The sequence below is a fragment of the Mycetomoellerius zeteki genome, unplaced genomic scaffold, assembly GCF_001594055.1.
Source record: "Mycetomoellerius zeteki isolate Tzet28-1 unplaced genomic scaffold, Tzet1.0 scaffold223, whole genome shotgun sequence".
Lineage (NCBI taxonomy): Eukaryota > Metazoa > Arthropoda > Insecta > Hymenoptera > Formicidae > Mycetomoellerius > Mycetomoellerius zeteki.
The window spans coordinates 1,242,254-1,256,375 of record NW_017257198.1 but is presented as its reverse complement, the minus strand read 5'-3'; the positions used below and the strand labels follow the sequence as shown (position 1 = coordinate 1,256,375).

Sequence of the window (14,122 nt, the reverse complement as noted above, 5' to 3'; positions counted from 1 at the left end):
ATTTTTTTTATGATATAGATAAAACTGGGATTAGTATGACATCAGTCATAATTCAAAGACATTGAAGTACTTTCATATTTAGAAGATAAATATAAGGAATTAGATATTCTTAATTTGTATCCACATGTCAAACAAATTTTTTTTAAATATGACACATCATTGCCGTTATCAGCGCCAGTAGAGCGCCTTTTTATTTGTGGACAACAAATATTAATTTCACGTAAAAACCATTTGTTAGACGAAATGTTCAAAACACTTTTATCCGTAAAAAATAAAGATTAATGAAAATACACATTTTTTGTATCTAAATGCCCAATTTCTTCACTTCCAGACAAGTTGCGGACACCTTCTTATCCAGGAGATATCTCTATTGTATTCTGGAAGATATTTCTTAGATAAAGTTATCTAGAGATGAAGAAATTGGGCATAAATCGTTTTACTGCCTAATAGTTAGTTAAAAACAAAATTATCTTAAAAATTATCTAGATAAAAATTTTTTTAATTTCATCTTTTATCTAGATTAATGTGTGTTGTGTGTGTGTGTGTGTGTGTGTGTGTGTGTGTGTGTGTGTGTGTGTAATCATACATAAGTAAATCCGGCCGGGCAACCTCCACGCGGTACACCTTGGGTAATACTAATGCCGGCGGTACTGTAACTTTTAATCTTCATAACTCGAGATTTACTTAATCAAAAGATACTTTATTATAGGGTTTTAAAAAGCTCTTGACATCGACTATTAGATTCTAGAATAAAAAGTAGGATGTTCCATTTAAAAAAATCAATGTGACCTTGATCTGACCTTAGCAAAGCCACCTAAGGTCAAACTGATATGATCAATAAATACATCTTTTGGAACCCCACAACTTTGGTCTGAACATATTTTCGATTGAATCTCATCCTGCGGAGATACAAAGGGTGTACGGGTGGTCTAAAATACCCTGTATATATAATAGTATATAAAAGTTAACCGACCTCGTTAATCTTGCATCTCATAGAATAGACGTATGTACCTACGTGTCGAATACAAACGTGGACTATACTCGTTGCCTATACGAATACATTAGGAAATCACACCCCTGGGGGGGTGCATTCCAAAATCAACCTTGGTCAACCTTGTTGGTTGGAGGTTTGGAGGGGGATATACTTAACTAAGGTAGCAGTTATTTTGGAACGGTCTTGGATAGTGTGGGATGGTAGGGAGGGATTCCGTTCGTAAATGACCGATTCCAGTGGAGAGCTCAATTCTTCAGCTTTTCACATGGGAAGCTAGCGATCGATTTGTATTGGGAAGCTAGCGATCGGTTTGTGGTGAGTCCCTTCTAAGAGACGATGTTTTTTAACTTTTTAATTTTAAGGTCAGGAAATATGTCACATCGACTTAATGTAGTACACGTATTTTAGTCGGTATTTATTGAGAATCGTTATCTTACCTCCGATTTTAATGAAATTAATTGAAATCGTTCACAGAAGTTTACAACTTTCTACGCGAAACGCGGGGTCGGAGGAGGAGAGAAGGCGAAAACCTTCGCAATCGCTATAAGTACATATACATGTGAAAGATTCCTGCTCCCCTCCTCACCTCGTAAATCGAAAGTTGTAACAGATTTAACGCTTAATATCTCGATTCGCAGGACAGTCCCGCACTTTTCTGCTAGATTCTTTCATTTTGTGCAAAAATGCGTCGAATGAGCCTAATTTCATCGAAATTGGAGGAGAGGAAGTTCTTCTGAATAATCATCGATACATTGCTGTCGTCAATTTTTCCACGCCTTTTACTTTGGTAACCCTTACAACCTTTCTAATTTTCGATGTCATAAAAGTTACCTCTAAAGTCGACCAAGTAAGTGTTTTGGAACGGTGCTACAAATTAACCATGAACCGACCATGATAATTTTGAAACGGCTTGTGGTAACTAAGGTTGATTTTGGAACGCACCCCTGGTATGCAATACGGTAGTTACGATCTCCTTTCCAACAACCACCACAGTCGTATAGTTGCAAGAACAGAAATTATTGAACTCGGAAAATCGAAATCTTTCGGTAAATTTAGGAACTTCCCAGACAACATGCATGTCTAAAAGACGTCATAGAGACATCATTTGGAACACATATATGTCTAATGGGCTCTTTACAATAAGCTATTACTTAAGTTTTAAGTCTTAAATTATAAAACATTAATCAATCACAATCGAATGTATAAGAAGAATAATCGATTATAATTAATCAATTTCTTATAGTTTAAGATTAAAGCTTAGGTAATGACTTTAGGTAATGAGCTATTATAAAAAGCCCATAAAAGATATCTAAAAGACATCATAAAGAGATATAGACAATGTGTCTGGGTTAGAGCCAATATATACCAATATATTTAAATAATACATTAAAAATAATTTTAAAAAACAATTATAATTCTTAAATCATGAAAATAATATAAATTTTTTAAATTTTTTTTCGAATTTGTCAAAAGACCGTTGTTGATCATATCGAGGTAAATTGCTTGTACTGATCGCTGGTATTGAAGAGTACCATCACTTTAAACACTATACGTACTGCAGAGATTGTTGAGCCATCTGTTGGTGATATTTTTCATTCTATAATCGTTATTTATTATTTTACTATTTATTTTTGTAATTATCGAAAGGATATAAATAATTGAATCAAAATGAAATATCATAATAAACGTGTAAAATAAGATTGATAATTCTTTTTTAAGCGAGATAAAAATTTGTACGATTTATAATCATCACGATAAAACCGATTTCAGTTTTTTCACAAAACAAGTTGCAACAAAGTCAATCTATCAAAAAATTCTATGCGAATGAATTTGAAAAGAGAAAAGGAAAAAAGAGGATTGTTAGAAATTTCGTAGAATAATTGCATTAAACATCAGTCAAATGTGTTTTTACTCTGTCATAAGAAAAAATCGAATATTTTTCTAAAAAAAATCGTGTTCAGACAAATAATAAACAACAATGATGTATTTGAAACACTCGGAATGAATTGTATTCTGATTTTCATCTGACAATGAATATCTATTTATAATCCGCTTTACTTCACAGAAAGCAGTTCACGGTGCTCTATAGTTAAGGCAGTGAGAGAAATGATGAACCTTCAGAGAATCTAGACCCTCTATAGGGACGATATATCGTCAGGGAAAAGTTATTTCTCAAAAAAGGTTGAATTGTATGTGAATTGAGCACAGGTAAAATTTTAGAAATTTATTCAGATCGAAAGTTCCGTTGTCCCAAAAAAGGGACCATCTAGGTATACGATGATGAACGATTAAAATGTTGGTGTTAAAAGAGGTTACGCTCTTGAATTTATTATATGTGATTGCTGGTTAATATTGTTGCAGTTAAAAATCGTTATGCTCACTTATCGATAGCCGTGAATATATTTTGATGACGCATTATGCAAACTACATTATTATTATAATAATTGATGTACTCCCTCTTTTGATACCAAGAAAGACATGATCAGTCGAGCGATGACAACACGATGCAACGTACCGACTGGCGTCGTGAACGAAAACAAAATATGTCTTCGTACTCGAGCGAGCTGTCACGCTCGCAGGAATATTTGAGTTTTCGCAGCTCCGTACCGCTCAGAAAAATTGTTGTTGACGCCGACGGCACAAAGGTACTATTCTGTATTATTACAAATAAATTAATTCTGTATTAATTTACACGTTCGATCTCTAGTTAATTTATTTTCCTCTTTTTATTGATTTTCACAAAGTGGCCTCATAATTCTGATAAGTATAAGCATAGAAGTAAACAAAGAAACGGTAACATTTTGAAACGTTTTTACAATTGTTTTAGGGATGGAAGGTATACGATTCTAATCCAAAAACTATCAAATGTCCACTTATATGTCTTCCGCCTGTCTGTGGTACTGCTGATATTTTTTTTAGACAAATATTAGGTCTTGCTGCCAAAGGTTACAGAGTTATCTCGGTAAGTTAAACGATAAGCATTCTGAAGCATTTCAATATATGTAAAATAGTATAAGAGATGCAATTTTTTTTATATCTTGCTAATGTATAAATTAGAGGGTAAATAATAACTTGATTTTTATAGGCTGAGGCACCAGTATATTGGAGTATAAAGGAATGGTGTGACGGATTCAGAAAGCTGTTAGATTATCTAGAACTTGATAAAGTCCATCTTTTTGGCGCTTCCCTAGGTCAGAACGTACAAACAAAATATTCACTTTCAAGTAACAATAATTTAATCTAATAGATGAAATTTTATATTCACAGGTGGTTTTTTGGCACAAAAATTTACAGAGATAAATGCACACTGTCCTCGAGTAGTATCTCTGGTTTTGTGTAATACCTTCACAGATACATCTGTATTTAGTTATAATGATTCCGCAGCAGTGTAAGTGGGATATTTTAAATAGTAATACTTTTTAATGTAAGCGTAGATAAAATAATATAAATTTTTTTTCTTTTCGTAGTTTTTGGATTTTACCTTCATTGGTATTGAAGAAAATGGTAATGGGAAATTTTGCAACGGAGAAAGTCGATGGAGAGATTGTAGAAGCAATTGATTTTATGGTGGAACGGGTATGAATCTTAATTTTCTTCAAACTAATGAAAGATAAAAGATACAAAGAAAAAAATATTTATCCTAAATATTATATATGTTATGCATACGTTTTAATTGTGATTTGCAGCTAGAGAGCTTAACGCAACCCGAATTAGCGTCTCGTTTAACAATGAATTGCATAAATTGTTATGTACAACCTCAAAAGTTATGTCAATTACCTGTAACAGTAATAGACGTTTTTGACGAATATGCGTTATCAAATACAGTTAGAGAAGAAGTGTATAAATGCTATCCAAATGCAAAACTAGCACATTTGAAAAGTGGTGGAAATTTTCCATATCTAAGCCGATCCGCTGAAGTTAATTTACATTTACAGGTAAATACATTTATGAGATACAATTATAATTAAATCAATTATCGATGGCATGACATATAGAAGCATTTATTTACAGATTCACTTAAGACAATTTGAAGGTACGGAATATACGGCTTTAGAAAATGTTACGATTTAGCGCGATGCATTTGCGTTAGGAAAAATGTAATAAAATCTAAAAATTGTATATAAATATTAATTAAACAGAAATTCTCCTTTGCTCATATGCGGATATTAAGACTGTAGATAATCTCTATGCCTTTTGTATCAAGTAAGACGTATTATTTCTCAATGTTCGTTCAATGAAGGAATAATTGTTATATAATGCATAAGTATTCTAAGACATAATTATGTAGCTACTAGGAATTGTATGACATATATTGTTTAAGTCGTTATCTAATATTTCGTTTTTAAATATAAAAAGTATTTATATTTTGTAATAGCTTGATCTCATTTTAATTGTAAAAAAATCTTTTATGACTTATTCATTATCACAAAATAAAACTCTTTAATAATTTATAATATATAATAGCTATTTAAAAAATAAAAAATATGATTTTCTAATTCTTTTAGTATATGAATTTTGTACAAAATATTTTTAATTATTACATCTGTATGAATTTAATAACAAAATATTCTCAACAAATATATTTTATGTATTATTTCCTATTATGTACGAGAACGTATTTAATATTTTCGTAAAATTTCATATATAGTCTGTTTAACATATAATCTAACATAGTTTAACATACAGTCTGTTATTTTTATTATAGAAATAATTTCAAGTTGTTATTTTTATTTATTATGGTGTGTAGTTAGAAGTGACCATAGTTTGCTGGGTCGTCTAACCGGGAGACCGTATAAGAACTTGCTTGGTATCGATTCCTTCGAGTGTGCCTCTCTCGCGTTTCTCTTTTGCAATCTCAGATTACAGGGCCTGTTTTGCCCAGTATACACATGACATTATTATCTATGTATGTTACCTTAGAATTTTTCTCTGTTACTTATTATTTTTTAATAAAATTTTAATTATTTATAGTTTACTTTTTTTGTTACATGAAAAATTTAGTTTATATTTTTGATTATGTTTTTCTGGAAATATACGATATTTGTATTAAAGGACATAATTTTTTAACTTTATAATTTAATGCTAAAATATTAGCATTAAAACGACAAAATTTATACATTAAATACATCAATTCATAATCATAACAGACACTAATGTTGTACAAAAAATATTCACGAGATTTATCAAAAAAATTAATGAGTTTTGACTTGTGCTGGTAGATATCGATATAACGATAAGATTACGGTTATCATTGACTGAATATTATGCCATACTAATCCGTCTGATAGTTTGACACAATCTTTGCAAAGAACGACGTATTTCAGAGCTCAGTCTCTCACCTGCACGTGACGCGAACAGACAGCCGGCATCCGATATCGCGGTATTCATCGTGACATGTGGCGGTAACGATAAATTTAATCGTTTTTATATAAACATTGAAAGAGTCGAACATCACATTCGGATAGATACATCACGTAAATTTAATCCAATTATTTCTTTAATGTTCGCGAAATTTTCCTTCAGTCATAAATTAGAACATACATTAACGAAATGTTCTATGTGCAATTATTTGTGTATTTTTGTGTATTAAATAATTTTTACAGTTTAAGAAAAGAATATAAGATTATATACTGAATTCACAAAAGATTCAATCGCCGTTCAATCTTTATAGTGTAAAACATAAACTCTTATGGTTGTTCTACAATATGCTCTTTGTTTCCTGTTTCTTGCTTTTTACCTTTTGCTTTTTTCCTCTTTGTGATCGTTTTATCGACAATTATATTTCTTGATATGTGTTTTCTGTTTCTTCTGAAGTTCGTTAACGTTTATTTCGAGCAACAGAAAACGAAAAACAGGATAAGAAGCAAAAAGGCAAGATACAAAAAATAGCAAAAAGCAAGAAACAGGAAACAAAAAGCACATTGTAGAATAGGCTTTATGGATGTGTGTGTTTTACATAAAAGTAACATGTCTAACATGGTTTACTGAAATTGGTATTCAAATTTTTTTTAGTTATACTGGTTTTAATAAAGTATACTTTGAACCGTCGAGTACAAATAATCGGATTATCATAATAAGATCTTATGTTATTAATAATCTGTACCTAATCTCTCGCGTGATATTATTAAATGTTTTTCGTGTCGTATATGTTTATAAACTTGTCCGCGATCATCACGTAACTGTCCTTTAACAAGAAACTATCATAAAAGAAAACAGCTTGAAGCAAAATTCAATCAAGTGAAAGGAATGCTATAACCGCAGGTTTGCCTTATTGTTAGAAAGAAATAACGTCGTTACAAAAATTTGTCTTTATTATTATATGTTATAAACCGTAAATTTATTTAACTTTTGAATTTATTGTTGATATTTACGTAATTGAAAGACCTTTTTTCCTTTGCGAAACCGCAGTAAATAATTATTACATGTTATTCGTAATTTATTATAGTTACATTTTTCGCAGAAATAGGATTTTAGGAATGTTATCGTAATGGATTCACCATCAGAACTGTGAAAGTTTCCATCTTATCTTGGAAAGCTCACCTCTTTAAAATGGATAATGAACAAAGGCCTCTCGTGAACAGCGGAAGAATAGCAACGTCCACGAAAATCGCTTATGCTCTTGGACATGTTTTCAATGACCTAGCAGCTGCTATGTGGTTCTCCTATACCTTAATCTATCTACAACGAGTTGCATTATTAGAGCCTATCGTCGCTGGTGCGCTTTTACTCTTAGGTATGTACTCCATCTATTTATGCGCGAACGATGCTACATTAGTCATACTATTGATTAATGTTCGAACGATCTTCATTCAAGGACAAGTAATCGACGCCATTATGACACCCATATTTGGTTTCCTAATTGATCATTATTGCAACAAAAAAATTTGGCACATCGTTGGATCCGTGATGGTTACCCTATCCTTCCCCGTAATATTCGGCGGTTTTGTCAATTTATCAACTACGGTTGTGATGCTTTTATATGTAACAAGTATTACGATATTTCAAACGGGTTGGGCAGCCGTACAAATCTCTCATTTATCGATGATCCCCTCGTTAACTAATTCCGTTCTAGCTCGAGCAGATTTAACCGCAATAAGGTATGTGATTTGTGTAACAATCCTTTGAAAACGTGGGACTCTAGATAGTAATTGTAATGAACAGCGAGGTCTAAATGTTATTTCAAGATAAATTTACTCCTAGATATTCTGCTCAAGTTGGTGCGGCTGTGGTAGTTTTTGTAGTAACATGGATAGTTCTACCAACTAGTGGCAAATCGATGGTTCAATTGGATCAGCAAGATGACTATAAATTCAGAGTACGTAAGAAAAATATGAAGAAAAAAGACGGCAAAAAAGATATGCATGTGATTCTGATTTGCAGAATATCGTTCTGATCCTCACAGTTTTCGGTTTGATTGCGACTGTCTATTTTCACATTTTCCTGAAAGCGAATCTCTTGGACCAAACAATGTTCCTAAAATCGGACATCGAAAAGTCAACCAAGCCGTCGAATGTTTCGTTGAATCGTCGAATATCATGGATCGACGTCACAGTTTTATTAAGAGTCGCGATGCTGTACGTGGCGAGCAGATTATTTATCACTCTCGCTACGATATATTTGCCGTTGTATATAGAAGAGACAAAAGTTGATGGTAAGCAAGCATTGGCCAGTGTGCCATTAGTATCGTATGTATTCTCATTCACGGCCGCTTTACTACTCAAATACCTCAACAGAATTTGCAGTACCAAGGTAAATTTTTATAATAAGAAAAAAAAGAAAAGGCAAAGAGATGCTAAGTGTATTTTTGTTTCGTTGAATCGTAGGCTTGTTACTTTTTCGGCGCTGTAATTGGTATAATCGCCGCCGTTGTCACGGAATTTGTCAGAAGTAACTCAACAGTCGTGTACATCGTCGCCGTATTAATTGGCGTGGGAAGCTCTATCACGATGGTCACCGCATTGAGCGTCACCGCTGAATTAATCGGCTGTCGAACGGAACGTAGCGCGTTCGTATATTCAATTGTCACTTTCCTCGACAAAATCATCACTGGTCTCGTAGTGATATTCATCGAGAAATTGTGAGTAATCATCCAAATGTCATTTAATCACAGATTTCAGCCCTTCCATAATACATTAAAAATTGTTATAAACAAATATAACTTACTTTAAGGAAAATTTTTACTTTACGGTTTTAAATTTATAACGCAAATTAGGTTAATTCATTGTTTCTAAAACTTGTCTTCATTTTTTTTTTCAGGAGATGCGACGACAAAGAACTTTGTCCTACTTATAATCGAGATACATTGTCCACCGTTTGTGCTTCCTCAATGATACTGGGACTTATAACTTTGCTATCTGTATCGCGTTCTCTTACTTAAGACATTAATGAATTAATATTTTTTATATGTTGTGTAAACCAGGGTTGAAAAGTTACTTTTTAAAAGTAACGCGTTACCGCTAAAAAATCGTTACTTTTCGTAACTTTTTTTGTAATTATACGGGAGACGGACCTACTCATCGATTTTGATGAAATTAGGATCATTCGACGTATTTTTGCATGAAATGAACGAATCTGGCAGAAAAATAAGTGTCACTCTGCCCGGCGAACCGAGATATTAATGATTAAAGTTGATGACTATATATATTGAGGTAAGGAAATCTGTCAGATTCGTTTATTTCATGTAAAAACCCGTCAAATATATGATCCTAATTTCATCAAAATCGATGAATAAGTCTTCTGCATAATTACACTTTTTTAAAATATTAAAACAGACTTCTAAGACAGAATGCTATAAGATAGAATATAAACTAAATATGAGATACTTAGAAAGATATTGATCTTTGAACATTTTTATCTTTTATTAATATTTTACATACTTATGTTTAATTCTATGGTATTTTATTATATAACAGATATTTTAGTTTTTAGTGTTCTTATGCTAAAGCGAGGATAATGAATGAAACAAAAATAGACAAAAAGTTTTTGATTTATTTATTACCTACAATCTTTATTGTCTGTGACGGCCGTGGTCTATAAAAAAGTAACGATCAAGAGTAACGAGGTAATTTCGAAGTAACGATACAATTTCGTTACTCGTTATTAAAGATTAAGGAAAATGTAACATACTTTTAATAAAAAAAGTAATTATGTTACATTTTTTATTAACTAATAAAAAAAAGTAACGAAAATGTGAGCAAGTAACGCGTTACTTTCCAACCTGAAGTAAACCATATAATGTATTTTCTTAACATTACTAGCAAACGATAAAAAATGTTTTATATTTTATTTCGTATCATTCTAGCATTATAGCATTGTTTTTTTATATTAAATGGTAAATTTATCATAACGATTACACTAACCTTTCGGAATTGACAAGGAAGTTAGCACGTCATTCTTACGAAGAAAATAATGACAGTAGCACTTTTTACAGTTTTACAGTTCCTTATAAAAATAAAAAAGAATTTTGCATTTTTTTACACCAAAATTAGCACGCCATATTTTCAATTTTGATTTTTTTAATATAAAAAATTCGGAATTCTTTTTTTTATTTTTATAAAGGGAATTGTAGATGGACAGACTATGGAAAGTGCTACTGGAACTATCGTTATTTTTTTTATATTAATAGAATGTCGTGCTAATTTTACAAATCCAACTGACAATCTACGGATCTACTAGACCGTGATTCAATTATAAATCTCTTTATAAAAATGTAAAGGAAAATGAAATAATTCAATTTTCTTTATATTACTTCGACAAATTTAGATTATTCTTATTAAAAATAATAAATATTAATTTTTTTTTATAGAAGTAATATCATTTTGATTTCTTCAAAATTAATTAATGCTGTTTAATTATCATGAATTAAGTGAATTATATCTAGCGTCAGTAATTGTGTTATAAATATTTTGATGTTAACTTCGAAGGGTTAATTATAGCGAGTTCACAAAACGCAGATATTTCTATTTTTTATTTCTTTTTTATATTAACCTTCACAATTTGCTTTGGCGACTGCGTACACAGTGGACCCACATTTGGGTCACCTGCTAAAGAAAGCATTGAAATTGTAGGAAAACAATTATGCATTGTCTACCAACATATAAATGGTCTGGACAGTACACGACGTCCGCGACGTCCGCACAGTCTGAGTTTATCTTTCCAAAAGGAAAAGAGATAACTAATACAAGGAAAGAAAGGTTACTAAAGTTTATTGTTGAGTTTCAAAGAATCCAGTAGCTACCTGTGGGGGGATTAAAGATTATTGAATGTGCACGTACGACCCAGAAAAGATTTCATCATATTAACGTTTCGAAAATATTAAAAAAATATATTTCATGTATTTTAAAAGTTATGTCTAAAAGATACTATTTAAAAGCTGTTTAAAGTATATCTAAAAGATATTCGTTCAAAATTATCAAGACATGACGTCTAAAGATATACAGCAAGATATTTTTTAAAAGCCTCAAAGATACCTTTTTGCCTATCTGAATAATCTTGTGCGGAAGATATTTCTATTCAAATCTCTTAAGAGAATAATCTATAAGAGAAAGAATGATAACGATCCATTTTTCAAATTTATAGTATCTTATAAATTATTTATATTCATCAAAGCGATTTCGACCAAATTCCAGTCAATTTAATCGATGATTAGTCAATAGAATTATAGCAAAATTTCTATATATACAAAAAATTAATATTTCATTTACTTTATCGAAATAATATAAGTATCGCTTGATTAAGTTAATCGGAAATAATAATGCGAGAGATTTTTCATTAGGCAGTAGACACACGTGTTTCACTCTCACCAGGGTGTTTTATCATTCGCGCAGGATTTATCATCCGTGCCGGGTTTATCATCCGCGCAGGTATTACTCCGAAGTTTTAATTCAGATGTCATGACGTTGACGGTTCGTGGTAAACGGCCGTTATAACCGTTCGGACGGAAGGTGGATCGGTGGATAGCCGGATAGCGTCGCTCGGAGCAGCGGTGGTGGCGCGAGAGTACGATGACCCGTCTGTTCGCATGTTACGCGCTGGCTCGTCGCGGTTGCGTCGTAGTACGTCAAGGCAGATATTCCCTTTATCGCGCGTAGAAAGCACACTCGGGACGAAGAAGGGAGAGCGTTAGACGGGCGGCTGCCATTGCGCAGCCGCTTATTTTGTTCGGTGGGAGAGAGGCGGGCGGTGACGGACGCACGTTTAGCGGGGCATGGCGCGGTGCGCGTTCTAGTAAACAAGTTGTGTGCGAGTCGCGCGGGGAATCTTGCGCCCTGACCGAGCAGCCGCGCGATATTTATTTAACGACGCGACGCGTCGCGTCGCCCGTCGACCTCTCTCGAAGGATCTCGCATCTCGCCGTTCTGTCCAGGGAACGCTGGGGGAAACGCGGCCGAGGGATAAACAAACTCGGACGGCGCTTTCGCGTGTTATGCGTTCGCGGGTGTGAATGGTGTTGGTGTACGCGGAGAAAAGTTACCGCCACTGTGTGTTCGCCACCGGTCCTGGGATCTCTAACGAGGAGGCGATCTTCGATCGTGCTCGACGGAAGGAGCCGTCGGCGCCGAGTTATGACACCTCGCAACGCGTTTTTGGGGCTTCCGACTAGACGCCGTGTCTCGGTGAGTCCTATCCTCCTTTCGGTTCGTTCTCTCCTTCGCGTCGTTTTCGCTTTTTCGCCGCACGCGCGCGAACCACCAGCTCGTCTCATTTTTCTGTGACGTTATTCGCGGTGTAATTCGACTACTATCGAGTACGTGGAATACCGTTGCAAGCGTGCGGGCTCTCCGAAATAATACCTGTCTCATGAAACATCTAATGGACTTGTTTTTGTCCGTTTTCGGCTTTCGTCGAAATGTTTTTCCCTGTCCCTCCGTTTATCTACCTATTTATCTATCTCTCCTCTACCTGCTCCGAATCACATTCCTTTCCTCGCTCCGTCCTCAATAGAGAAGGAACTCGATCGGTGGCAGCGGCGGTGGGGGGGGGGGAGTAAGGAAAGAGAGACACGGGGGGAGGGAGAAGTGCGCGCGAATAACACGCGAAATTTTTTCGGAGCAACGCGTCGCCCTTGGGCGTTGTTCCTCACGTCGTCGTAATAAGCTCGACGATGCGAAAGAGTCCTTTTCCACGAAGCACGCATGCTTTCGTCGTGCTCGACGCGGCCGCGGCGTGGCCGCGACGGCGACACGAGTATCAATGGCCTCCGCGAGCGGCGAGCCCGCCGTGAAAATTGCTCGTTTGCTTACGAGAGGGACGAGTAGAGGACTCGGATCGCCGAGAGGAAACGGAACGGCCGGGTTCCACGTACGAGACCGGCGATGACGATTTTTTTTTTTTTTTTTTTCGAGGAACACGACGAGGGGAAAGAGGACGCAGAAGGCGGACCGCCTCGGCCGTCGTTTCTGCGAATCTCGGTGAGGTAAACGTGCACGATGTCGTTTCCTTCGGTAAAAGGCCCCGGCACGTCGATAGGCAGAAAGCAGCGTGGCGACGGTTACATATCGCGTCCCGCGATATTTCTCTCTTTAGTCACTGACCTCGCGGCTGTTCGGCTAACCTCGTTCGCCGCCGCGCCACGCCGCGCCACGCCGCGCCGTCGCGTCGCAAGAGAGCGAACGTCGCGACGACGTCGCCCCGAGCTCGGGGAGAGGACCGTCCGACCGTGTAGAGTCTGTAGAGAACCGCGAATTCGGCTCGGCTTGTCTCGGCTCGCCTCGGCCCGATTTCAGTTCCCGTCAAAAACCCTCTTTCGCGAGCACCTTTGTGCTTCTACTTTGCGGACACGCACTCGCGTGCACGCACGATTATCATAAATATGTATTGTTTGCCCGCGAGGTTTGCGCCCATGTTATTCCCTGCGATTAATCGTACTCGCTCGTTTTATCACGTCGCTTTGATCCGTTCTTTAGCCCGCCCCGTAGAATAAATAAACAACGAATGTCTTCCCGTCTTTCCTTTCTTCTCTCGGATTCAATCTTCTGGAAAATCGAACATTCAGGACTCTTACGTCGGATTGCCGACGGCGTCGTTCGTTTTGGCACTGGATAGATATCGCTGTGTTCTCTTTTCCAAAATCACGCCGGCGGCGATTTAATCCTTGCGAGGTTCTATTTTTCGAAGTCGACGGAATAC

The 14,122-nt window shown here is 35.4% G+C and overlaps 2 protein-coding genes across 2 annotated transcripts; both read left to right on the top strand.

Moving 5' to 3' along the window:
• Nucleotides 1-3,125: 3,125 nt before the first annotated feature.
• Nucleotides 3,126-5,198, top strand: LOC108723086 (maspardin). The gene is made up of 8 exons (XM_018448576.1): nt 3,126-3,202; nt 3,356-3,639; nt 3,822-3,956; nt 4,080-4,185; nt 4,262-4,382; nt 4,462-4,570; nt 4,681-4,929; nt 5,006-5,198. Exons 2-8 carry the CDS (start codon nt 3,499-3,501, stop codon nt 5,063-5,065), a joined length of 921 nt encoding a protein of 306 aa, XP_018304078.1. The 5' UTR covers nt 3,126-3,202; nt 3,356-3,498; the 3' UTR covers nt 5,066-5,198.
• Nucleotides 5,199-6,332: 1,134 nt separating this feature from the next.
• On the top strand, nt 6,333-9,407 carry LOC108723082 (major facilitator superfamily domain-containing protein 12). Its single transcript, XM_018448573.1, has 7 exons — nt 6,333-6,396; nt 7,455-7,727; nt 7,809-8,091; nt 8,195-8,309; nt 8,375-8,743; nt 8,818-9,071; nt 9,251-9,407. The coding sequence occupies exons 2-7, from the start codon at nt 7,544-7,546 to the stop codon at nt 9,369-9,371; spliced, it is 1,326 nt and encodes a 441-aa protein (XP_018304075.1). The 5' UTR covers nt 6,333-6,396; nt 7,455-7,543; the 3' UTR covers nt 9,372-9,407.
• Nucleotides 9,408-14,122: the final 4,715 nt, after the last annotated feature.